We start from the raw sequence: 26,678 nt of genomic DNA on the forward strand, positions 1-26,678 counted from the left end.
TCTTGTCTGTACGTCATCGCCCGGTTGGCTTGTATGGGGCTCTGGATTCCCGTATTGCTTCTCCGGTTCCTACTGTTCTTCAGCTGACTTGCGTGGTATGAACGTTCAGTTTGAACCATCCATGACGCCTCCCCCGTTTTGATTGCCATCTCAAGAAATGTTTCACCATAGCTAGCGTACATTTGAGAATTATCTCTCAATACACATCTCTTTGGCCTTTGCCTTATTTAATGCGACAGTGATCAAGAAATGCTAGGTGCGCGCTCATCTCCGAACCATAACTCAAAGACCCCCTATGCGACCAACCCACCGGCCAACCGAGGCCAACATCACCCTCGATCTCTTCTCAGGGGACGCTGCGCTGCGGAAGTCATCGATGGCCCCTCATCCCTGGACAAGCGCATAGTCGGGGGTGCTCCAAATGGAGGGCCCAGAAGGTGAGGAAGAAAAAGTAGCCACCCATTGTAGTTCATTGACTCCAACCTCTTAGTTGACTTGCACTTGAACAGAGGATATAATGGGTAAACAACGAGTCGGGGGTAGAACCGCTGAAGGCATGTTGCCGTTGGGCACAGTGTGCGTAAACACAAGCCAAACACAACACCTGTGCACCAATTGCCAATGCACAGAAGTGACATCCTCTGCGATGGTGGTTTCTAGAACTTGCAATACTACCGCAAATGTGGTAGCTGTGTGAGGCGCACCAGAGGTCCTCTGCGCAGGATGAATCACGCTATAAGTGCCCATCCGGCTGGAGCAGTCAGAATGTTAAGATAAAAAAATTTTCAATAATAACGTATACAAACTTGGAAGCGTTGAAGAGTCGAGTTGAGGTGTTCTTATGAATCTTCAAGCGGTAAACCATATTGGAAGCTTGAGTACAGTAACGAAGAGCGAGCAAATACGGGTATGAGTGGAAAGCGTTGAAACAAGTTGCCCAATCACCGGCCCCAAGAATGGAGTGGTTGTGTCGTCGCTAGCCACGGGAATGACAGCATTATATGGAAATCGTGCTAAACAGAGGTGACCGAGATCAGCTGCATTGCCAAAAACTGCAGGTGTGGCGCGAAGGAGGAATGTGAGAAGGAAGTCGGCAAATTAGAATGACATCGAGAGAATAAGGTTCCGCACGGAGTACTCTCCTGACAGGAAGACTCTTAATGATCATGCCATCATCAATTAATCCGCTGGGTGGAAGAGTAGCGTTTTCCCAATGTGGAGGAACGATGGCCGCTTCTCCCATCCAGCAAGAATGTAGCCACCGAGATACGATTTAATGCATGTGTTACAATCGCAATGACATGACACGCCAATGGCGCACCCTTCCACGCGTCTCGGGGGACCAATTCAGATCATCAGCGGATAAACTAGGGCCACCTCTCACAGGAGGTAGCCCTCCAGGCCGAGTAGCAGTGTTGTCGAATACTCCACCACGAGTGTCACGCGCATAGTGGGAGATAGGATGGTGCTGAAGGCTTTCGGAATAGACCATTCGTGTTGCCGAACGAGTTTGGTACTGCAGCGCCGGCGGCTGGGGCGGCAAGCCTGGAGGAGGCGCAGAGGCGTGTTCATAGCTGAACTTAGAGCTTCAGGAACAGGGAGAGCCAAAGAGCGAAGTGACGACATCCGCAGAGGATCTTTTGTTGAGGACAGAGTGGGAGTCTTGATGCGGCTTAGTAGGCCTCAAGATGTCATTTCCCCCCTCGTCAGCGACTGGGTCCTCAGAAGTAGCCTAGCTCTGATGAGCGAGCAGGCTTTTCAGTGTCTAAGCATTTGCGGACCAACGAAACCCGGAGGTTGGGGACAGTACAGCTAGCGTCTAAAGCCGACAATGGAGATGGCTTGAATCTGCTCATCCAGCGTCGGAAAGCTCCTATCACAAATTGAGCAACCAGCAGGGTTACTTGCGCGCCACATGAATAATATATATGTCTTCCGACGTCCCCTTTTGGCCGTGGCGTTAATTTATCATGCTCTTACCAATTAGAGAGCTAGTTCATTCGATTCGTTGTACTTGGAGCCGCACAAGTGCTAACGGGAAGATCGACAGAACTGAATTGTTTCAGCCAAGAACCAGGCATTGCATGGTCGTGAAGCGAGTCCATTCCATCCTTGATTACTATTCCTCCTCATGTAGAGTGAATTTTTGGTGGGGAAGACGATCAGTTGGAAGGGTATGCACAGTAGCATACAGTAATTCCCGGATGCAGGGCTGTATACTGCCCGAGGCGGCAACGATTCGTGGTGGAAGCGCTGCTTGGCCCACGTCCTGGGTCACAATACGTGAGAATTGCAGTGCTGGTTACCGTAGAGCGCGCTTGAAACCAAGGGCAAGTAGGGCACACCGTGATGATAGCGAGAAGGGCAGCAAAGCCTGTTGAATCATAAAGGGTTAGGAATGGCGATAAGAATCTGACTTGCATGGGCCGAAGAGCAGGTAGCTGCGTATGGTCACCGATCGATTTGGGCTTCGATCGTCTCAACCAATGTTGTGCCAGGGAGAATGTGCAGGTGCCGGCTCACGTCATCTCTGGGGGGCTCACTGAACATGGAGTCCGAGTCAGAGAGGTTGCGAATGTTTCCAATGGTGTGAAGCCAATCTGTATAAAATATCAAACAAGGAAAAAAGAGAATAGGTTGATCGCTCACAATATTCAGAGTTCGACGCGCCTTCACATTATGCTTGGATCTCAAAGCTGTTCAAACAATGACATGACGAACTCCCCTTGCCACAATCGCAAGCGAGAGAGGAGATGAGAGAGATGTTGCAGGAAGATACGTCAGGGGCAGAAAAGAGGAGGACCGAGGCGCATGAACTGAATCGAAATAAACTGGGCCGGCAAGAATAGTACGAAGCGCTCTGATCAAAGGTTGTGCTCCTAGCTTGGACCGAGAAGTGCTGAACGGGCTAGGCTGGATGATCAAGAGGATGGGTAATTACTGAAGTGTGGTTGCGCACTAACGCGTTGTGATCAATGGTCGAGCAAGGGAGGTTGGGAGACGTAGGTATGGGCATGAATATTCCCTGGGGGGTGTAAGGAGAAATTTCGATACATGTACACGAGGTGGTAAGTAAGTGGAGCGATAATCGTCGGAGTCGGTGGAAGCGCAAATGCAATCACAATGTAAGCGATAAGCTTACATAAGCGTAGAGAACCGTATATAAGCTAGAACCTTAGTAGATAGGAAAAGCAGAGATCTTGTATTTTACACCCCTAGTGTAATATCGAGTTCGACTTTGGTTCAGCGACTTTCGATCACCCTAAGATTTCGTGAGTCCCTTAACCACCTGAACTCAATCGCCGGCCTCTGCCGACGTTAAGGTCCCTCACACACAACTAATTATGTAATTACCTTGCTTGCAAGGTCACTTCCAAACCCACAATTGTGTGGGAAAAATGTGTTTATATTACTTTTACTGTGTTTTCCAATAGCATGTGACTATTCAATGAATTGTGTCATGCCATGGTTGTCATCACCATCATCATACCTTTAACTGACTGAAGTTCTCCGGTGGCATTTAGTGCATTCAAGGCTTTCCGCATGGACAACAATTCATCGAAGTCTCGTGACAGTCTTAATGCCCGAGCTACGTGAAAGCACCACATACACACTGAATGGTGTCAATGCTCCAATCGGAGGTGGCACCAGGTCAATTATGACATGGTGTGAGGTCTTTGGGTAGCTCAGCACACAAAGCCGTAAGTGATACAAGTATGTGTATTTTACGGTGGTGTGTAAGCAGTTACCCGGAGGTTCCCGCTTACCCACGTGACTATATGTATCTAATTTACATATGACTCGGGGTTCGGGGCTATTGCCCTGACACATGGCTGATTGTTTGTCCTTGCACATGAACACAATAGTCAGTGAGAGCATGTTCCCCTGTAATAGGAAGCTGCTTTTGCTCCACCAACTTCAAGATCCCCCCAATCCTTAGTTGGTAGACCCAAAACTTGGAACCACTCCTAAACCACTGGCCTGACTTTAATTACCACCATCCAACCTGATAAGAAGGCAGGGTGGTGGGTAACAGAGTGAAAGCCATGATGAGTTCACAAAAAGTCCGGTGTTGTGTGAACAAACCCATCCTTGATTCAACTCAAGATGGTCACTTACATGTTCACAAGAAGAGTCCTATTCTTGATATGTTCGCTTGGTAGTTCTACATCTTTGTTGTAAACGCGGCGTTCCAAATATGGCAACCCGCTTCAGCGGTTCACTCGCAACCCAGATGTGATATAGAAAGAAATATAACTAAAATACACACGGCACTTCAGTGCCCATATTTATACTTCTCAACAATATTCCAGGCTCTTCTATGCCCAGCACTTACGCAGGCACCTAGTAACCCATAGAATATTCCCGGATATTCCGGTTCAGTTTCATCATGTGACTCATATTCCAACAATCTTTGATAGTTTTCCAAGAATGGACCCGATTCTTGATTCAACTCATATGTTCGCTTGGTAGTATTGCATCCTTAACCTCAACTCAAAGAATAATTTCTTGAACTGACATGAGTAAATTTGGTGAACTCCGTCGCAACCCAGACTCGTACCCAGTCTGAGGAGCTCCGTGGACGCGCAAAATAATAGCTTTTTTACTCAATGTAAATAAACGTTCTCACGCTAAATTGTTATTCTCACGTTCTGTACTCAATACAAAAAATCACATGGTACGGAGTTAAAGACATAGCCGATCACCTACTCCGTGATTGGCTATGTCTTTAACTCCGTACCATGTGATTTTTTGTATTGAGTACAGAACGTGAGAATAACAATTTAGCGTGAGAACGTTTATTTACATTGAGTAAAAAAGCTATTATTTTGCGCGTCCACGGAGCTCCTCAGACTGGGTACGAGTCTGGTCGCAACCCATGATGAGCAACATTACAAATATTTGCTGATCTGCAAGCAAGGTCATGGTTGCGAAGCAACCTTTCTAGTCACAAATCGACTAACAAGCCACAAATAACCTACACCTACGCCCACCACGTCCCCTTGGTTTTCCGACTGCACACCACGCATGATTACATGCTTAAAGATTGGGAATGACAGACTCGGCCATTTTACGGTTTCATTCACTCCGCACCTGTGTGCTGATCGATCAGTGGCTTCTTCTCACACCGGGAAATGCAGCCTCCTTATCGATAATATTCTCACCGCAGTGCAACTCCCCTTGTGCGCAACTCATCTGGAAATCCAGTTACCTTTGAATCGAGTTATTTTCGCCTCTGGACGTCTCCTCCCTGGGAACGACTGACCCTCCTGGACAACGATCCAGCTGTCAGGATACTCACTGTGAAAGCATAGCTCAGGTCAGAACAATAGACTATCTAGTGGAAGCTCTTGGCACCAAGCTGTTCGGCCGCCGTCACTGGAGATATCTTACGTTCCTTCGAATTGCTCATTGTACTGAAGCTGTGGGCGAGTTTGCATTCATCATTTATGAACCTATCGTTCACCCCTCAATTCCCTTCATTCCCTTCACCCATATCATCGTACACTATTGATCCGAGCATCAAACTGAATTCGGACTGAATGCTCTCCGAAACTGTTCGAAGAATCATCTTCCCATGCTATGCATCCCATGAAATCCAGTTTCGCTTTTTTTTTCGCCATGCATGGGCAGTGGCACCCCCTTCCAATATCTTCCGTGCGGGACGACTGATCCTTCCGAACGAGCTTTTTAGCTATCAGGACGCTCGTTGGCTATGACTCGAGTATAACATGGTAGCACGTTTATCGGAATTAATTGGTGACATATCCAGCGTATCCAATTTGGCGAGTCGGCTCTCGCCTTATCATTCGGAGGGAAACATCGCCGATGTGCAGATGAAAGTTCAGTTGAAATTCACCACTCACCGCATACCTATACGGCTTAACAACTACGCTCGACTTCGGTCGGAAGCACCTGAAAAGTTGGCTAGCCATTCGTACCATGGCTCGGCAGATTTGTAAAGATGAAGGGCATATTCATGTTTCGTTACTAACACTCTCATTCTTCATCCCACCTCCATCCCGTGTCCCTTAGCTAGTTGTACTATGCTATCCACTTGCATCTTATGATCACGCGTATCCGCATTGCAATAGGTCATATCAAGAAGCAAATTTGAAAAGAGGAAGAGATGTGCAATCGCAAGGCTGCGTGATGCCACCGATGTAAATCCATGAAGTACTGTTAACCATCTCCTTCAGCCTTCGGCTCGGATGTGTGTGCATCCCATAAGCTGAATCACAAGCCCGCAATACTTCATTCACCCTTTATTCGAAAGGGTGTTGCGGTCTTACTCATTTTCCCCTCACCCGCAGTTTTGGCGCTACATCTTCCTGTACACCAGAGACCCTCTACAATCCTAAACAGTGTTGTGGCGTAAAAAGTCATCAAGCTTATGGCCAAGAGAGTGCCGACCGAGTAAACGATAAAGAGCGCACTGGTAAATGCTAGACAACTTGACTAATGTCCACGACAATTGGGGCCCTTGACTCTCCCTGTACCAGGAATCGAGTTCCATCCCTGCTGGACTGAGGGCGGTAAAGCTTCAGGGGATCATATGGCACTCGGTGACCGTACCAGGCGTGCTGGGAATCGATCGGTCGATAGTCCCATGGGAGCACGAAGTTATTTCTGCCATGCAGGCACACGGATGATTGCAACAATGGTAGATTGATTGGTGAGGTTCTCATTGCGGCAGGCAAATCGTGAAGCCCAACCCTTCCCAATAAGTTGCTTGGTGAGAGGTCGTAAAATGTGCGCTTGATCCAGGACTCATCAGTGTCATGCTCCCCATCCGCGTCGGAATGATGCGCGCAAGCGCCTGTGTCGCCTTCTGCCAAGGGAAGAGTGGCTCGGGTGAATATAGGATCAGGGATAAGATATGAGCGTATCAGAGGGACATTAGGATTAAGGATCCGATCATTGAAATTCGTCACTTGATAACCCGCAATGCACTGGCATGATTCCGTTGACCAGGTAACGGCCCGGGTCCCATCAAAAGCGCCAACATAACGTGCTGCTGGAGAGAAACCGAGTGTCCGACAGTGAGGAGTGGTTAAATGGTTATCATCACAATGAGATGAGAGATGAGATTCAGAGGAGAAAGGAGGAGAGGTGAGAGGCTGAATGGATGGAGCCTCCGAAACAGATACGAGCATCATGTTGTTGTACCAAGGGTTGTCGAGATTCCGTGGGACTCGCACGACAAACAATCCGTTATCTGAGACTGTGGTTCCAGCTGGATAGGGACCGGTGGGAAGAGTGCCAAGATTCACAGGGGTCATACCATCACTGAGGATCATTACATTCCCATCATTATCCTCAGTGACGACTCGGCAGCTACCATGAACAAATTCGATCCAGGTCGGGAGATTGGCTGGACTGTGCTGCAATCGGCAGATTGTGCGCTGGTGGTTGATATCGGCCACCTCGATAATTCCGCTGCCAAATCCGAGTGCAATATAGCGACCATCGAGGGAGAGTGCAGCGCATGTCACGATACCATTGCGAACATCGGGTTCGTGGAATTCAGCTTCATAATTGATTGCCTTACCTCCCCATTGATTGACCACCTCTGGTAGTTCACTCAACTTTGCCTGCATGACTTCTTGGGCGATGAGCAGATCCCTGCTTAATGGAATGGTGCCACCAGAGAACTCGCCGAAGGCAGAGAAAATCCGGACAGGATCAGCGAGGTGGCCATATTGTTTGTAAAGGGATGACGAGGGTGGGGCGAAAGGAAGCTTCGATCGATAGAGTTCCCATGGTGCATCCGCAGCAGTCTCAGCTGCCTCATGCAAGCCTCTCAGAAGTTGGATTGAATGGTGATTCTATCAAAAAAGAGATCAGAAAAAAGTACCAGGGGAATCATTTATACTCACATTGCATTGGAGTAATTCGGCAGGAAATGCAGCACACCATTGCAAGTGCATGAAAGTCAAGATGTATTTTTGCGTGATGAAGGAATTAAACTCGTTCTGCAATTCAATGGATTCTTGTGAAAAAAGTTGCGAAGGGTCCAAGTGCTTGAGCAAGTATTTAATAACATAGGAGAAGCGCCTGTGATAATCGTCCTTTTTCGCCATAAATTCCTTCCATATTCTTTCATCTCCTAAATGGGGAGTGGTAGGTATTCCGAATGCATCCTGCTCACAATAATTGTTGAAGAGTCGAAGGAGTGGCAATCCAATGAAATACCCTTTCACATCATCAATGAAGAATATCTTGTCCTTCACATCGCCAATTGGTTCCCCTGTGATGAATTCCCTTGCTGTTGCATGATAGAAAGTGACAGCCTCTTTGTTCCCTAAGGGGAGGTTGACGATGGAGCTGATTGGTTCCAATGTCGCACGGATCTCGTCGTCGCCGATCTTGAAAAGCTGTGACATAAAAGAGATGGTAATCGGTTCGTGTGCTGCAACAATCATGCCAACCACTAAGCGATACTTCTTGGCTACATCTGGGTGAATATCAGATGAATCCAGCATGTAGGCTTGTCGAAGAATTCGCAAGTACTCCCAGTTGAGGTTGGCAGGTGCATCAGTGAGGGTTACCAACTCCCGGAACACAGACTGTAAGGTGCGGCCATGCTGCGTCTGCAGGATGACATCGCGAACCCGGATAGAGGCCATTACAGGTAACCCCCGACAAGCCCGAGCGAAAGCATCGAGTTCCTTCTTGTCTGGTTTCCACGAATACTTGTCAAAGAGGTGCTGAAGGCCCTCTTCCACCATACGGCGGACCGTCTGGAAAGTTTCTTCCATGACGACCTTGTCCAAATCTGTGCACAGTATGACATGACCCTTGGCCCGAGCTTCATTCCAAGCCGAAATGACTTCTGGCTCAGGACGAGAACTAACTAGGACAGAAAATATCGGTGGCAGCTCCTGAAAGGCAAGCACTAGTTCCATCAGGGACCCGAGTGTTTCCTGATCCCCGCACTCATCAAGCCCATCCAGGACAATAACGATGCGGTCCCTTCCCGAAGACCATATGTCCTTCAAGCCACGCATAGGCTCAATTATCAGAGTATTGATTTGTTTTTGCAGAGGGAAATGCTGAACAGAGTCCAAAGCCGGTTTTCGAAGGTGTTTGATGAGTGAAAATTTAAAGGCCTCATTGAAGGACGCAAGTTGGCAGGCAAGAGTGGTAGGGAACAATTCGATAGAATCCAAGCCCAATCCTGACCGGTTCTTATCCCAAAAGTATGACGCCGCTAGAATGCCCTCTTTCTCAAAAGTCGACGCGATACTCATAGAGATCGCAGTTTTTCCCGTCCCAGGAGATCCCCGTAGCCAAACAAACCGGTTCTCGGCATCCCCTAGGCGCTTCATTAGGAACTCTTGTATCTTGACGCGTGTGCCTGGAAGGCACTCTGATTTGCTCGTCACACAAGTGTGCTCGGCTGGGGCTCGCCCGAGCCTTGATAGTTCAGCTAGAAGTATCAGTGATTAGGCAGTCTTAATGCATGTAGATAGATACATACAATGAACCGATAAACACTCGGTGCGAAGCAGGGTTAAAGTCGATATCCTAAGCTACGGCGGACGTGGTCGAGTCGATGGATAGCATCATCCAGGCACCTTTTCATACTGGCTATTTGCCGTACTATCTCGCACGCTAGAATGGTCCTCTTGACGATATTCTTTGTCTGGACCGCTTTAATGTCCTCCACCTGTTTCTCCAAGGCCCTGCAAAGGAAATGGGTGAATGCGAACAATAGGAAAACGAGCCTACACGTACACGCAAATTTCTTGCACTAGGCTGTCAAGCTCGGGAGGGACTTCTCCAGTCCACTTATAGAGGGGCTGGAGCACCGAGTCTTGCGCTTGCTCAATCACGACGCATAACTGCTTGAGATCATCGGTATTGCCTTTGACATCCTACATGCAACGTGCGTGAGGAAATTACGCTCAAGATCATCAAGACGGTTCACAAACCTCATAGATTTTAATCCATCTCAGAAGTGTATTTGGGATCTGATCAAGATTAGCGATGGGGACAAACCTGAGACCAGCGGCTGCATTTTCGAGAAGTAGTTTGGTGGTGCCGATGATCGTTTTCCTCAGATTGCCATCGGATCTACGAGGCACTGACTCCGCTGGCACTGACTCAGTTGCTGGGGCTGACGATCCAAGTGCTTGTTGCATGTGGACGCTCGGGTTATCGTTACCAGTGGCAAGTGCATTGCCCATCAATCGTGGGAGATTGGTGTTCATTTCGGTGGGAGTGGACAGCGATGACCGCGAGTCGTTCGTGGATGTCTGGACATGGGATATGCTTGGTTGGTTGCGGGCGGGACTGGGGCTAGGACTTCTCCGGAAAAGCCTACGTAACTTATCTCCAAAAGATGCTCGTTGCTCCATGGTATTATCCCCTAAGGAGCCACCAGGAAGTAGAAGGGCGGTAAGCGTGCAACAATGCAGTCGTGCGGGGCTGCCGTAGTTGTTGGAGGCAGGGGGTATGTTGTTATGACTAGCCCGATATGATTGTAGCGCCTCAGCAGCTACACTCGAACAAGAACGAGAGACGAAAGGTCAAGACCGAAAGGGTTAAGTTATTATTATGACTGATGACTACTGTGTCTTAATAGTACACCGAGGCTATGCTGCAGGGGGACGCGCAGTCGCGTCAAAGAGGCGGTGCCGCAAAGTGCACGGGTGCATGTTGCCGGCCGGGGCCGGCGTCATGACTTGTATTCCAACAGGGAGTTGAGACCCCGCGACCGGTCATCAGGAGGCTTCTTGAACCAGAAGCCCGAATTCAGGATCACTGGGCATGGTGTCGATGTGGCTAGCGATCAGGGCGGTGTGCATTGAAGGAGGCGTTTGGCAACAGGCTGCCCAGTCACTCTCAAATTAAGTGTCAACTAGACGTAACAGGTAAGGCACCGGCCAATATGCAATTTCAAAATATGACTCAGTTGGATTTGTAAAGTCACAGTCACATTTACATAATACATAAGTTGTCTTGTCACATGTAGCGGAAATAGAATTAAATCCGATCACCTACTCCGAAAATCCACCTATTACTCATCACCTGATCACAGTAAGAAGGCCATAGAAACCCCCCTGTTATATAGGCCTCTTAGATAGGCAAACCGCGTTCCAGTGCATGCACCGGTGCACCAGTGCACCAGTATTACTATATAGCACCTATATCTGGTCACGCAAAGGCCCGAAGGGCCCTGAGAAGCTCTGGGGTATCGTATCCCAAAAATGTCAAGAATGCCCCGTGATGCGAACATCGTTGCATGTGCCTTCGGCATCGCCTCCGATGTCGTCGCCGCCGTCAACGTCATCGTCAACATCTTTTCACCGATTTCCCTTGTTCCTCACTCCTTTATCCTTGTAACTCGATTTTTCTTTCTCACTATTACGATATTATCATGTATTTTCGTTGCTTATTCAGCATCGCCTCCGATGTCGTCGCCGCCACCAACGTCGTCGTCAACGTCTTTTCACCGATTTCCCTTGTTCCTCACTCCTTTATCTTGTATGTAACTACTATTAAAGATGTTATCATGTATTTGTTTTGCAACAAATGTAAATACGGGAATTGGTAGGACAAGGCACCTGATCAATGTGTCTGCCAGCGTCAATATTAGCGATTGATAAACGACGTCGTAGGGAGTGTTAATGGAGGTTCAAGAAACAATGAAACATGGAGCCATGTTGGTTCTGTGTTCGGTTCAGTGGGTAAGTTGCCTTATTCGGTTGAACATGATGGCGTTTGCCCCATCCGCTCCGACTCAACATCCCACCACAATGAAACCCTCTCTCATGTCCACTGTTCGAGTGCATCTGCCTTACCTCCCTCACCCTAATCTGATGTGGAGGCGGTTCGGGGCATTTTCCGTGGGTTCGGGTCCTGGGGCATCGTTCGCTTTCTTCCCATACAGCACAACCTCGTCAACCAGGCCAAACTGACAACAGGCTATATTACTTACTGACCATTGTTACGAATCGCACCGGTTTGCGCGGTGGCTTCACCCTCTGGATTGATCGACGCTTGGGTGGCGTCGTTCGATGATGCGGTATTCCCTGTGCAAGTTGGAGCACTGCAACAAGCGTCAGGTCAGGATTAAGTACCCTCAAGCGTTCCGTGCGAGTGACAGACCTGGATGCTGGTGACAAAGCCTCTCTAACCATATCAGGTTGCAGATGGTGAGTAAAAGGTGTGTGTTGATAACAAAATAAGGGAGATGGTTGTCTGGCGGGTTGGGCAATTGCGCGGTGAATGATGGACGGCTTACAAGGTGTGTGGTGTATTGCTACTACCAGTTGAAGGAGACTGATTCTTGTCTGGGGCGCTCGTTGACAGCTCAGCTAACTGCTTTCGCCGGTCCTCGTGCTCTTCTTCACCAAGTCTCACCCACTTAATTCGATTTGTTTTCCATCCCTCGACAACCTCTTGCAGGTGCTGAAGATTCGCAGTTTTTGGCTCCCGCAATATCCCACCTGGATAGTGCTCCATATCGATTGCGACCCCATGACTAATCGTAAGTTTCAGGTAGTTCTTTGGTACCCACTCCATTGACAGGCGGGGCTTTCCAGTAATTCCACCTGCTTTCGTCAGTCGTGATTCTGAGTTTTCATCGGGACGTTGCCACTTACGAAGCCCTGTTCTCGCATACTCTGCTACCTCACAGCGCAACGCTCCCACTCGAGCCTGATACTTTGTGACGACGCCTTCAAGACCCCCCCCATGAACAGCTGGGGTACTTTCCTCATGCGAGACTTACCCTTCAGAGTGTTGACGCAATATCCCTCCATAAGACGTATGTTCTCCATCATATCTATCTTGAGCACACCACACCAAAAGTCCATTGCTTTGGGTGTTCCCCACAAAACAGGCGCGAAAATGTCCTCATTATTTCCCTTTGTCATCATGATCAACACCTCGACACCACACGCTTCATGAATTCTCTCTGCCTACAGTTTGTCAGTTTTGATAGTAATGTTTATGCCTCTCACTTACAACTTGGATTAGCTGACTTCTAGCGTGGAATGTCATGCGGCCCACGGACAACTCAGGTGAGGGGACTTTCTGTTTCACCATTCGGTTTTCCCTTTTGACGGACACACCCTCTAGAAGGATCCTTGCATAATGTTCCTCTGTTGATGTCATTTGGCTCTCGATGTCTTCGTACGTGATTCTGTTCTCATTGATATCATCAAGGATTTCAAGGTACTCTTGTGAATATGGAATATCCGGGAGTTCTCGTGCTTGTGAGTGGTTCTAGTTAGTTTTTGTTTGTAATTCGTTTCGCTGACAATGCCACATACCTCTCTTACGATCTGCCTGAGCCTTGGCATGTGCCCAGGCATTAGGTAGCATGGGCTTACGAGTTTTTGTAGGTGCGGCAAGGTTATAGATGATCTGGCTGCGAATCTGACTACGTGAATAGCAAGCTCCGTTCCCAGAAAACTCCAAGGCAATATTGTCTACTTGAGCATTGAAGGTATGTTTCAGTTCGAGAACTCGTTTGTTGAACGCTTCTCGAACTAGTTCCTTTTCTTTTCTCTTTAGCGGCGGTCCAGAGACCATGCTTTGTGGTTGAGACGCCATTTTCAGCGTTGAAGTTTGAGTAGGACCTGCGGAATGCTGCCCAAACAGAGGTAAATAGTTGTCTATTTTTCCATTTTCGGTGACCCATTTAGAAAATTATTTTTTGTTAAATACATATTCACGGTCTTTTGTATTTAATAGGAGTGGCGGACCTGGCATCCACCCATCCATTAGGTGTTGCGTCGCCCTGCTGCAGCTAAACCAACAAGTAGGTGGCTATCCTCTTCACTGCAGTGGAAGTGCGACTTCAACACGCTGTGAAAAAGGTCCTCATTGAAGTCGCATGCATCTGCAAACCGAATAATATCCTGAATGTCAGTCGGTGTAAGGTATGTGGACAATCCAGCATATGATGACATTGACATTGCCGTTCCACTTGTCGTCGGTAGGCCTGAAAGCTCGTCCAGGTTTCGCTCGGAGGAGCTCAGTTCCTCCAAGAGACTCAAGTTCATTTGAGTCAGTGCGGCTTGGTGCGAAGATGTGGCTGGAACTGTGGGATCAGCATGATGGCCATTGCTGTCAGTTGGAGACGTGTTTGAACTGGGTGATAAGGCTGAGGAAGTGGTACCAGGTGAGTCGGTGGACATCGTGGTGGTGGCTTTTGCTGGGTGGAACGCACTCATTGGCATTGTGGCCCTTTTTTGCAGACCATCAAGCGCCTTGTTATCTGCCGTGTTCGTATGCACAGAAGTTTGATCCACGATGACCCTCAATGGGTCCGGCATCGTCCATTCCAAATGAGTCCCTCCAATTCCTGCCCCCAGCTGAGGCTCCTTACCACCCGCCTCTCTCATGCAGCTTTTCCCCTTGGTCATCTCGATAGCTGGGCCAGACACTGCTTCTGCAGTGGAGTCTGATCCATCCGAGCCCGCGTCCATGATTTCCGTGCAACTGTTGGTGGTGGCCAGTGGGAGGCTGGCAGCCGGAATGGCACTCTCAGGGACACGTTTAGGGTGAGCTTCTCTACATTGTTCAAGTATCGCCTCGCGTAATGACTTCCAGTTCTCGTCTTGTTGAATCCCTTCTGTAGCAGTTACAAGGACGGGTGACATGTGTCCCTCATAGTCGACCATCATGACTGATGGCTGCCCAAGGCGATCCCGGATGTCCGACTGTTTCCAGAAGGTAAGCCTGTCCTGCTTGAACGCAATTCCACGAGCTTTACTCACTAATTCACTGATTTCACGAAGATTTTGCTTCATTTGCAATAGAGGAAAAATGAGGCGCATTTCTATCATCCATCCCATCTCAGTAGTAAAGGCACGCTCTGGTATGTCTCTCAATGCCATTTCCAAGTCAAGTTGACCCTCGTTCAGCTCCCAACCTAGGTGAAACATGAAAACAATGTGCATTCGTCAGCAGGTTGCTTCACTTGCCTTGGTGGTGATAGAGGATCAGGAATGATCGTGCAAATCGTTTACTAACGTTCCGTTGGAAATAGGACATGTGGTGGTTGGAAAGCCTGTATCTTTCGCGGTTAACCTGGATGTATGACTCAAACACAGTTTGAGCCAGTTCGCAAGCTGTATTCCATGACAGGTCTGAGGAAGAAAGGTGAGTGATGGGTTGGCCTGAAATTGCTCATTAACTAACTTGGGTGTTTGCCGTTAGACATGGTGTATTCAGGAGGATTGAAGGATTAGGCAGAACCAGTGAGGGAGATGGTTCGGTTCTTCGAACAAGTGAATACAGTATATACAGTTTGTTCACGCCGCATTGCCACCGCAATGCACCTGATATCAATCCTTGTCGCCAGATCCCACCAATCCCCTGAATCCCCCACCCTCCAAGCCATATTGCAGCATTTTTTTTGGCACGTTGACTTCGCTTCCACCTTCAGTCCTACTCCAGGCTTCAAACCAACATTGCAGTGAGTTACTCACCTCAAATCTGCAATTTCAGCGCCAGCCTCTTTCTTGGCGCCTATTGACTTTTTCGTGACACATGGTAGCCTCGGTCTTTTTAATACCTCGCTCACTACCTCTTGGACTATTACTGATCGTATTTCTAAGATGGGGAAAAAATCTAGCAGGCGGAACGTAATCTTTACTAACTTAGGGACCAACTCTTTAAAACTACAAAGGTATGGCATAGTTGCCAGAAGGAGAGTACGAATTGAAATGCAGGCAGCCCAAGAACAAATACTTGAAGGTATGTAATAAACTTGTAAACACTGAGCCGTCTCACATCAAAATTGTTTGTAGATGCTACCGAAGAACTCCGTGACGGCCTCAGGGAGATCCAAGAGAATCCCTTTGTTCCTAGCAAATCGGCTGATTGGGTTGATGACCCGGCCATGGCTCAATTCCCGCTCTTTCAGGATGAAGGCCTTAGTTATGAGCAGCTAGTGAGTGTAGTCAATTTGTTGCTGCCCAGAAAGTAAGTACCACTCTCGTTCAAACTATTCTATGCATAATAATGTCCCCAGGCGCACAAAAGGCTCAACTTGGGGCGACCGGATGACAAAACTGTACACTTCATGGACAGAACAGCTCCCTGTTCTTGCGAACTTCTATCTCCATTTCAAGACAGAGAATCCACGCTCAACGCCGGCTCATTATCCCGCTCCTGGAGATGACATTGGGTATATTCGTATTCGCTGCCTTGACATATTTGGTGAGTTGCGCTAAGAACCTTCCATATACCCATGCTTGATCATCGCTTGTAGATGGGGATGCAATTGAATATATTCCTATGCGTCCAGGTGAAGTCTTTCCCGCATGTGCGCTTATACGTGCAGGATATCTTTGCCCAACACCAATGGAGCCTCAACTTGCAATATCCTTACGGTCACTTGAGCTTCTCCACTCTCTTTTCCGTGTGGCCCCAGCTTTTACTTTTCAGCACTTTTCCCGCCTTCTGGCCGACATGCACAAGGTGAGCCGTGGTCATCTGTTTCTATTTGCCAGTGACCTTTCCAAACAACACTCTACCCAGGCTGTGTATAAGCCTTATTCAAGGACCCAGGTCTCCCTCGTATTTGATATCTTTTATCGCATTCTCTCTCATTTGGACAGCCTTGTAAAACAAACCGTGGGCTATGACGAAGCTGATCACCGTCTGAAGACCTCTTGCCCAGCATGTCACAACCAGGGAAGTAATCTCATTCGTAAATATGGTAATTTGATGATAGATTTGTCGGTCACAGGATGGCGATGACCCAGGACGCTCAATCCAGTTTATTGTGACAGGTGATGGGAACACCTCACTCTCACGAATGCGCCACCACTTTGAGGGGGACTTGCGGCACTTCAACAGCGACTACTATCTCCCTCGGGCAGAGGTCAACCGGTTTTCCAATATCCGGAAAGAGACTCGGCGTGACAAAGAGGCAAGAACTAGCTATTTGTAAAACTATTTCCATTTACCAATTTGTGCTCATAGTCAGTGCCCTCATCCATATTTATAGCTGATGGCTGCCTGGGATGGAAGAATGCCCAGCCAATCGCATCGAAGACGAAGGCAGGGGCAATGCAAATCATGGACGAAACTGGTATATTTTCAGTTGTCTGTCGTCACGGGATTGTTCAGTTCCTTGTTGACATGATCGAAAGTGGGGAGCTGTAAGTAATTAACGCGATGTTTGACATGTCTTAATGCTCACCCCAGTGCAATGTATCCAATCGCTGCTGCGGACAAGCTGATACAAACCTTTGGCAAGAATATTTTATTTGCATATGATGTTGGCTGCTCGTTCTCTCAAACACTTTCAAAATCCCCCATCGGCAACATTGCACGCGAGGCAAATTTCAAATCCTGCACCGGTTCATTCCATGGTGCTGCCCACAACAGGTCTTGCCAGCTTGAGTTTCTTATCGGCTTGCAGAAAGGCGCTGGGATTGAAGATGGTGAAGGTAATGAACGCGTCTATTCGGAAAGCAATGCACTTGCCTCTGCCACCCGACACGCATCACCATACAGTCGCCACCTTCGAATTCACATACACTTTACCAAGTGGGATGAGACGAAGTATGAGCGCCTAGGTACGTCCGAACATTCCAAGAGCCGACACTCACCACACTTGTGTGACAGGAGACTTCTTATTGAACAACCACACGTCGGCTTGGAGGATAATTAAGGAGAGTGCTGAAGTACTTGAGACCACGCGACGGCTGTGCCCCGCCTTCGATCCTGACAGTGATTGTCCAAGGTGGCTACAGGAGGAGAGACAGTACATAGCATCCCTCCGATCGGAACCCGAAAGTGAGAGGAGAAAGATAGAGTACTTGGAGGCTATTGAATGCCTCGAGCGTGCAGAGTAAGTAGCTTCAAACTTAATAGGAAGGCTCAAAGCCCACCACTTTCCACAGAGGAACAGTTTCCCACTGGATCAGCCGGCTTGCTGCACCGACAACCTCTTCTGCACAGCATACTACCTGGCACCTCCAAGAGGCAAACAAGGCCGTCGAGAATGCCCGTGCCACTGTGATGGCCTTGGAGGCGGCACTGGCAGACACTTGGTCCCTTTCTCTTCCTTGGACGACTGACTCTCCCCAGCGTCTTGAAGCAATCACCTTGCGTCAACAACGGGACTACCACCAACTACTGGATGAACTCGAACACCGTGCCATCTCACGTCAATTTGAAGTTGAGAAAGTGGGGTTGCCTAGGACAGGTATTACATTCTACTCCCCTTACTGCCCTGCTCACTGTGCTGCCATTTCCACAGATTACAAGGCCCGTCAACAGATTTTGTCCTTAGTGTCGAAGCGTGGAAAAACGTTACAATCGACAATCAATAAGTACAACGCTTTGGCAGCATCTATGAGCCCACCAAGGACGAAACTCACCTGGAAGGAAGTTACGGACCTCAACTTCATATCCGATATTGTGACATTACGTGGTCGTGAGGACATACGTGAAAAGCCATGGGCAAAACCGCTATTTCGTAATGCAACACGAGCCTGGTGCAAGTTACAACGTGCCCGTGAGGAGATTGAAACCGTAGTCATTGAAGCAAATCGGTTGGGGAGTTTTGTGAGGGATGAAGAGGCGCACTTGCAGAAGATTATTGAGGACACTCGACCCACCAACCCCGCATTGGCAGAATATATATCTCTCATGTTTCAATATCGCCTCAACACCAACTCCCACCTATGCGCAAAACTGCTTCAGCTTGAGGCACGCTCACATTATCACATTCATGTGGTAGGCAGTGAACCACCCTCTGGCGCTTCAGCACATACAACCAACAGTAAGTATCTATCTAGGAGCTCATAATGGTTCTAATTTTATAACTAGCATCGTCCACCAATCCGCCACCAACATCACCCACCAACGCCGCAAATAGAGACGGTTCGAATTATGCCAATGAGCTATTGAAGGCCATTGACAGTGAGGCAGCAGACAAGGTTTCCGAGACCGAGAATATAGATGTGGATGAGGAAACTGAAGACTATCACAATCTTATTGATCAGCTTGCAAATACGTTAAACATTTCTGACCTAGATTCGACGTAATTTCGTCTCACTTCACTGATCATTTTATATGCACCAAGACTCGGTGGCGGATACTAGTCATAAGCAACAAAAATACATGATCATAATAGTAGTTACATACAAGATAAAGGAGTGAGGAACAAGGGAAATCGGTGAAAAGACATTGACGACGACGTTGGTGGCGGCGACGACATCGGAGGCGATGCTGAATAAGCAACGAAAATACATGATAATATCGTAATAGTGAGAAAGAAAAATCGAGTTACAAGGATAAAGGAGTGAGGAACAAGGGAAATCGGTGAAAAGATGTTGACGATGACGTTGACGGCGGCGACGACATCGGAGGCGATGCCGAAGGCACATGCAACGATGTTCGCATCACGGGGCATTCTTGACATTTTTGGGATACGATACCCCAGAGCTTCTCAGGGCCCTTCGGGCCTTTGCGTGACCAGATATAGGTGCTATATAGTAATACTGGTGCACTGGTGCACCGGTGCATGCACTGGAACGCGGTTTGCCTATCTAAGAGGCCTATATAACAGGGGGGTTTCTATGGCCTTCTTACTGTGATCAGGTGATGAGTAATAGGTGCGAAAATCAGCGGGTGAGTCGGCTAGCAGACTCACTTCATCTTTCGCATCTGAAGTTGGCTCACGGAGAGACGCAAGGGAAATAGTTGCCCAAACATCTCGCTGGCACTTATGCGGTTGATAATGACTTAGGCTATATGCACCCATCCCAAACACATGCTCGAAGGCTCTCAGGTGTAGCTCCCCTCTCAGCCATTATGCTCCGTTGAACATCTCAGTCCCTGCCAAAACCCAAGCAATGAGGTGATGAGAACCAACCAGTTTTTTTCAGTGTAAAGGAGATTTTCGCCGTTTCCGCTGGGTGGAGGGATAGTACTGGAAACGCTCGATATTTGGGGAATGATGCTCCGGACTGAAGCAGAAACTGTTTCGCTTCCTGGGCCTACTCACTCACCTCAAGAAGCCACAGGCACCACAATGTCTAGGCTCCTCACGTAGAATAAACTGGCTGCATGTGCGATATGGAGGAAGATGACGTATTGGAATGACACCGAGACAGGGAGGGCCTTCGATGCCATCCATTGGATGAATGAAAGGGGAGTGGTTTTTCGATACGGAGTGATGGCTTCCGCTTGCACCGTCTGGTAAGACAGTAGCCAGTTTAATGCAGGGAATAGAGTAGGAACGGCAGGATACGCACCAGCGTCGCTTCTTTCTGCGCTCCCCAGGGGATTATCAGCAGGCACACTAAAGACACCTCTCATGGGACTTGGCCCTCTAGACTTAGTGATAATACACCACCGCCATGAGGCCTCCACGAATACACATAGCAGGTAGGCAGGGACGAGGATGCCGAAAGCTTTCCAAGTGGCCAAATCTTTGGTCCTTCTGTATTAGCCGTTTGCGTTGCCGAGCGAGTTTGGCAGTGCGAGCACCGACAACTGATGTGGCGAGGCCAGAGGTGTTGGTGTGTTCATAATCGACATTATAGCTTCAGGAAACAGAGCGAGCCAAAGAGCGCGGGATGTGCAAAGAATCATTTGTAGAGAACGGCGCGGACTCGAATTACTTGCTTAATATGCGATCTCGAAACGTCATTCCCCCGTCAGCCTCAAGCCCTCGAATGCGGCATCCATCTCCTAGCTCCGATGAGTGAGCAGTGTCTAGACATTCTTGAACTACGAGCCAAGGGGACGCGGAGGTTGGGGGGATAATACAAGTGCTCAAAGTCTGCAGCTTGAATCTCCATCAGGACAGTATATCAGGTCGCCCCACCGAATGAGGGTAATCACTCGGGTTCAAGTTGAGCAACTTGGCTGTATACTAGGCAAGCCACCGTGCCACATGAATCACGTCATAGTCCCATTCCACTCTCCAGATTGGGGCATTAATTTATCGCATTCAATTAGCACGCTGGCGATCCAACAAGGTTAACTTCCTGAAATATAGCCCAGAACAGGCGGCGCAGTGTTTTGGTGCGTAGGGCCAGAACCCTTCTTTACAGCTGCCTTCTTTAGGTACTTGACAACAACTAGAGACGGATTTTTGGACAGAGGAACCAGTCAGTCATAGCCGAAATTCGAAAGCAGAGAACTATTTATAGGTCTAAACCGTGTCGCCAGGATTTCATCGTTCAATTTAGTTAGTACCCAGTTGTGCAGTGCCTGAACGCGGGGCCGAACAATCCTGTAGGGAGTGACAGTCCACGGTGAAGGTGCAGGCCGGCCGTCGCGACAATACATTTACATTGTTAGTTACCATGAAGCGGGGAGGGACAGGTCGGGTGCAGCGTAAGCAGAGTCCTGTGATAGGATTCGATGCAGTGAAATTCAAATCGTAAGGATGGGAACAGGTGGTAAGAACCTAACTAGAGAATGGACCGAAGCAAGGTAGTGGGGGTCAGCAAATGAAGGTAATATTGTAACCACGTGATACAAAAAAAATGGCCGTCATCCTCATGCAAAAACAATTCCTCTTGACAATACAACCATGTTTCAAGTATTGCCATAATTATTACTTAATAATGATATTGAGATACCGCACAGGATGTGAGCCCATTTTGAAGCGGTTTTATGGATGATTATGGAATATCACAAAATGTGCGGGATCTTCTTGAGCTTTTCTCATGCACCAGGAAGAATTTCGGAAATCCACTAGGCCGAAACCTGCATTCGTACCTATAGAGCAATCTCGCAAAGTTTGAGCCCAATCGGAAAAGAGGAAAGGTACATTCTGTGACTCGGAAGCCACAATGGATGTAGTAGGCCCAAGCTCCATATAATATATAGTTGTACCAAGGTAATAACTGAGAAAAGAGTCAGTCCAATGCTATTTTAGCATTCCATCGAAGTTTGATGGGTTCATATGTAGTTATCATTGAATTATAAAGCAATATGTTAAAATGCGATTTTATGTATGGTGAATAACTTTTGATTGAGGAGGAATTTCCAAAATCCGGTAGGCCAAAATATAAACAGACGATACATCTACAATCATGCCAAAAATCAAGCAAAAAGAAGAGGATTGAAGGTACATTTGGGGTGCATCTTTCCAAAATGTCGGGATAGGCGCAAAAAGGAATCACGTGCCAGGGTTTACCAACGCCGCCTGGCCCAACCTGGGATCTTGGGCCTCGACGATGGATGTCAGTTGAGGGGGAGTTCTGCTACCACAGCGAACACCCGGCACAGGCCTAAACCTTCATGCAGTGCCCCTGTTTAAAACTAATTAGGCCTCTAACATCTGAAGGGAGGATGATGTGGCCACCGTGGTAATGCCAATCAACCGCAACCCTGTAAGCCCAGAGCTGCACTGGCTGGAGAGATGCAAGAGCGCAGGTGCATGTCCCGCTGTCAAGCCAACCCTTCCTTTTTCTTCTCACCACTACCTTTTTGGGATGACAAGTGCGATAGTGGCAACGCCAATGGTGACCTCCATAAGCCCAGATGGGACTGGCCAGAGGACTGTGGGTTCAAGTCCCACCGTCACCCCAACCCTTCCTTCTTTTTCTCTTCTCCACTACCTTTTGGGATGGTGAGGTGCAATAGTGGTAGCGCCAATGGTAGCCTCCATAAGTCCATGGGCAGGCCGGAGGAGTGCAGGTTCAAGTCCTGCCATCACCCCAACACCCTTCCGATTCATCTTTCTCTCCACTACCTCTTCATGATGAGGCACGATAGTGGTAGCACCAACGATAGCCCCATATGCTGACAAAAAGTTGACTGCAAGGAATGCAGGTTCAAGTCCTGCCATCACCCCAACACTTTCATTTCTCTCCACTACCCCTTCTACCAAAGGCCTATCTGCCACATGCCTTTATTCAACAAGCATGAGCAAGATGCCACCAACACCCATTGCCTTTTGCTGCCACTGGAACATTCACCAGCGTACCATGACATAAACCCGTGAAAGCACCCTCCAACTCACCCACCTGCAAGAACCATGCACTCAAACATTGACTTAACCATAGGCACACAGCAGCAAAACATGCAACCCCAACACTGGGGGTCGCGTGTCCTTTTCTCTATCTGTCAGAGACCGGGTCGAGACGAAGGAGTGTCTCCGTGACAGAGGGCTTCGGCCTCAGCGACTTATGCCAGGAGCGCTGTGCCTAGTAAACACGTCCGTGCCCTAACTTACTAACTGGCCACCAGAACTGAAGAGGGTAAACTCTAGTCAATTTTATTACTGGAGTGTAACCTATGTACAAGTTAAGTATATATAGTTACAGCGAGGGCGGGTCCGCAAATGGCGGAGCCGAGCGGAGCGGAGCTAATGGGGTTTAGACATTAGCCAATTGAATATTACCAATGAGTCGGGTTACGGGGTTAGCGGAAAGGCAGGCGATAACCCAGAAACGGAAAGGAGGGATAGGCCCGAAGGTGGGCTTGCAGGGCAAGCAAGTGTATTGCCCAGCGGAGGCGGGAGTGCGCTAGCAGACGTCAGAGCTGTCCAGAAGCCTTTGGGGCTCCGTACTTAGGGAGGCGTAGGTAATAAATTGAAAGGAGGGGGTGGTGACCATCAAGGGGTACTGAGGGGATTGCGGAATACGGGAGCTCCGAGGTTAGTGAGGAAGGAGCGGAAGTGGAATGGAGGGATCGGAGGGGTTGGAAGTCGATGGCCAGGGATGGATATGACACTATCCAACCTCTTTCCACCTCCATTCTCCCTCACCTGTTGTTCAATCTCAGTGCAGGGGTCGCATGCCCCTTTATGTGTTATTGCTTCATCTCACTTTATTCTCCTTCACACCATTGATTACTCGATGTCTCATACAGTCATTCACGGGCCAATGGTTCACATTTTGTAATTTTGAGACTATGACATTGGATCAAAACCAAATACAAAAATTTTACGACGGATAGTAGCCAGGCTGGGTATGTACATATTACCGAGAAATATAAAGAAATGGATGAAAAATGAACGAGAATAAAAGCAGACAAGGAAATGGTGCTTTCCCGGCTCAATGGTTCAGTGTGACATGGTGTGACAATTAGTTCACATGCCGAACCGATAATTCAGTAATATGGCATGAAGCAAGAATATTTGCTCTACTACTTGAGCTGCTTTTTGCTTGTGAATTCTAAGGGAGTGATTAGTGATACTGGTGAAAGCAGCAGGCACAGAAAGGAATAAATTTGAGATACTGAATTTGGAAACTCGGATGTAAGTATACCGTCTGGCAAGTGCTCGTTCACCACAACAAACAAACATGGGCACATGCGCCAGTGGCCTTCTGTTCCTTGGTAACACACCAAGCTGTAGGACACACTGCGGTGTCATAGCCATGTTCCTGGAGAGTGCAAGATGCATAACTTTTGTGTGCACCATTAACTCGTTGAACAACTGCTATTACTCCTTCATTTTATGTCCGATTTGGTCAAATTTTTGCGTAGTCATAGCCATAGTTATAGCATACAAGTGTGCACAAAATAAAAAAATCCCGGGGTGAAATAAGGATGTTACATGCAAATGAACCATTGAGGGGTGTGAACCATTGGCACGTGAATGACTGTACTTCCTAGGTCAAACAAATTCCTTTCTTCACATCCTTATGTTCTCCAAACCTTTTTCACCTGAGTCACTATAGTACGGCATATGTCGATAGGCACGGTTACATACTTTAAAATGAATCCATCCATCCATCCATCCATCCAACCTGGGATCTCTTGGCATCTAACCTTCAGTCTTATTGGCTTATTAATTTGGGGGCAGACACCCAGACTCCTTCCCAGTCGCTCACATGATTTCTCCGAGGTTTAGCCACAACTTATGTTGCCCTCCAAAATCTGTCAAGCGACTGGTACAACTTGCAACACGTGATGTTCCCATGCTAAGTTGTAATGAGTTGTACATAGGTTACGGAATATAATTTTTAGTATTTACACATGTGGTCATTGCACCCAACCCAACCCGTGGAGACTAAGGGAGCACATCCAAGGTTGTGAAGTCAATATCTGGGGGTGCGCGAAGTTTAATGGTTTATATATTACTTAGTTACTAGTCACTTGTTTGTGCCCGGTGGCATAAGTGGTATAGTGTTAGCTGAGGCTATGTAGTCTTTTTAAGTGGCACATGTTCGATTCTCACTTAGGAAACTTTTTTTTTCATACCCTCCATTCCTTAGTGTACAGAAAACAACCATTTCACACAATTATTCCATGGGAGGGCCCAAAAAAAGTTTCCCTAAGTGAGAATTGAACATGTGCCACTTAAAAAGACTGCATAGCCTCAGCTAACACTATACCACTTATGCCACTGGGCACAAACAAGTGACTAGTAACTAAGTAATATATAAACCGTTAAACTTCGTGCACCCCCAGATATTGACTTCACAACCTTGGATGTGCTCCCTTAGTCTCCACGGGTTGGGTTGGGTGCAATGACTGCATGCATAAATACTAAAAATTATATTCCGTAACCTATGTACAACTCATTACAACTTAGCGTGGGAACATCACGTGTTGCAAGTTGTACCAGTTGCTCGACAGATTTCAGAGGGCAACGTAAGTTGCGGCTAAACCTCCGAGAAATCATGTGAGCGACTGGGAAGGAGTCTGGAACACAGTGGGAAGTAAATCGCGGTAAATAACATCGTGCAGTCCAAGTTATTTACTAAATCGCAGTGTTTTACCTATGGCATTTTGTTCCGTGGAAAAAACCCGGTTGGCAAAAAACTTGGGTCGTTGCACCCGGATTCCGTGCAGCAGTCTTTGACTGGGGTAGCCACGGTTTTTGTTGAATATAGAAATACCCACGTTCGTTACATGGTATTGTATATACACATTTTAATTGCTAGGCACTAGTTTTGCCTGGTACATACTGTGATCAACAATGGCCCGTTGTTGAATGGTACCATATTTGAACCTACCAACCATAGCGCAAACATGAGGTCAACAATTTTGATGCTCGGCCCTTGAGTGGACGATGTAACTGGATAGGATGCAGAAGATATTGCACCATTAATCCCTTCAAGCGCACATGTTACAACCGCAAGGAGATGTCGGCAAGCGGGAAGGAGGTTGTTTGGTGGAATTACACATTCAAGGATGAGTTGAAGTTGTCCGCAGTGATCATCTTCACCACCACATGTGTCCAGATTTTCGCCTTCACTGGAAGTATCGGAATAAGTGCCAGAACTTGGAAGTTTGGAGTCATGATGCTGATTTTGTGAATTATTTTGAAGCTGCGCTTTCATCATCAGCAAAAAATCGTTATGCTCCTGAGTGCTCCGGAGTATGGGGAGCACTGGGAGAATCAGGAGGAGATTGGCCGGTCCAGGAACAGCTCATTTCCTCCGGAGTTGGTCAGGTACTCCAGGGCACTCCCAGGAGGGCATGGAGCATTGCTTTGTGCACAAACATATCCAGTAAATACAATTTAATGCTTCAAAATGTATAGGGGTGAGAAGCTTCTGGGAGCTCCTGGAGCATTTGAAAATGAAAAGGAAAAAAAAGAGGGAAGACTCCCCATGAATACCTCCTACCACAAGACTAACACAACAAGACACTACTTAACATTTAGATCAAACACTATACTATACATCAAGGACACTGAGACTCACCAATACACAGTCAAAATTTATGGCCTGATATATGATCAATCTGGCAACTTAATCACTTTCAGACTTGCAGAATAT

The 26,678-nt window shown here is 47.7% G+C and overlaps 4 protein-coding genes across 4 annotated transcripts; all 4 read right to left on the reverse strand.

Annotated features, from left to right (window-relative positions):
• Positions 1-220: 220 nt before the first annotated feature.
• Positions 221-621, reverse strand: EI90DRAFT_3090299 (uncharacterized protein; the record flags this gene model as incomplete). The annotated part of the gene is made up of 1 exon (XM_039062326.1): positions 221-621. A coding segment is annotated over one exon (273 nt), but the record flags the coding sequence as incomplete, so codon positions are not given.
• Positions 622-8,955: 8,334 nt separating this feature from the next.
• On the reverse strand, positions 8,956-9,503 carry EI90DRAFT_463387 (uncharacterized protein; the record flags this gene model as incomplete). The annotated part of the gene is made up of 2 exons (XM_039067656.1): positions 8,956-9,433; positions 9,485-9,503. Coding segments are annotated over 2 exons (497 nt in total), but the record flags the coding sequence as incomplete, so codon positions are not given.
• Positions 9,504-11,815: 2,312 nt separating this feature from the next.
• On the reverse strand, positions 11,816-13,569 carry EI90DRAFT_3022327 (uncharacterized protein; the record flags this gene model as incomplete). The annotated part of the gene is made up of 6 exons (XM_039057755.1): positions 11,816-11,923; positions 11,952-12,058; positions 12,279-12,713; positions 12,743-12,932; positions 12,979-13,226; positions 13,287-13,569. The coding sequence occupies 6 exons, from the start codon at positions 13,567-13,569 to the stop codon at positions 11,816-11,818; spliced, it is 1,371 nt and encodes a 456-aa protein (XP_038908598.1).
• A 170-nt stretch (positions 13,570-13,739) lies between these two features.
• EI90DRAFT_3136009 (uncharacterized protein) lies at positions 13,740-15,184 on the reverse strand (the record flags this gene model as incomplete). The annotated part of the gene is made up of 3 exons (XM_039064763.1): positions 13,740-14,893; positions 14,991-15,110; positions 15,163-15,184. The coding sequence occupies 3 exons, from the start codon at positions 15,182-15,184 to the stop codon at positions 13,740-13,742; spliced, it is 1,296 nt and encodes a 431-aa protein (XP_038908599.1).
• Between the last annotated feature and the right edge of the window lie 11,494 nt (positions 15,185-26,678).

Source organism: Cantharellus anzutake, assembly GCF_015039405.1.
Source record: "Cantharellus anzutake strain C23 chromosome Unknown EI90scaffold_150, whole genome shotgun sequence".
Lineage (NCBI taxonomy): Eukaryota > Fungi > Basidiomycota > Agaricomycetes > Cantharellales > Hydnaceae > Cantharellus > Cantharellus anzutake.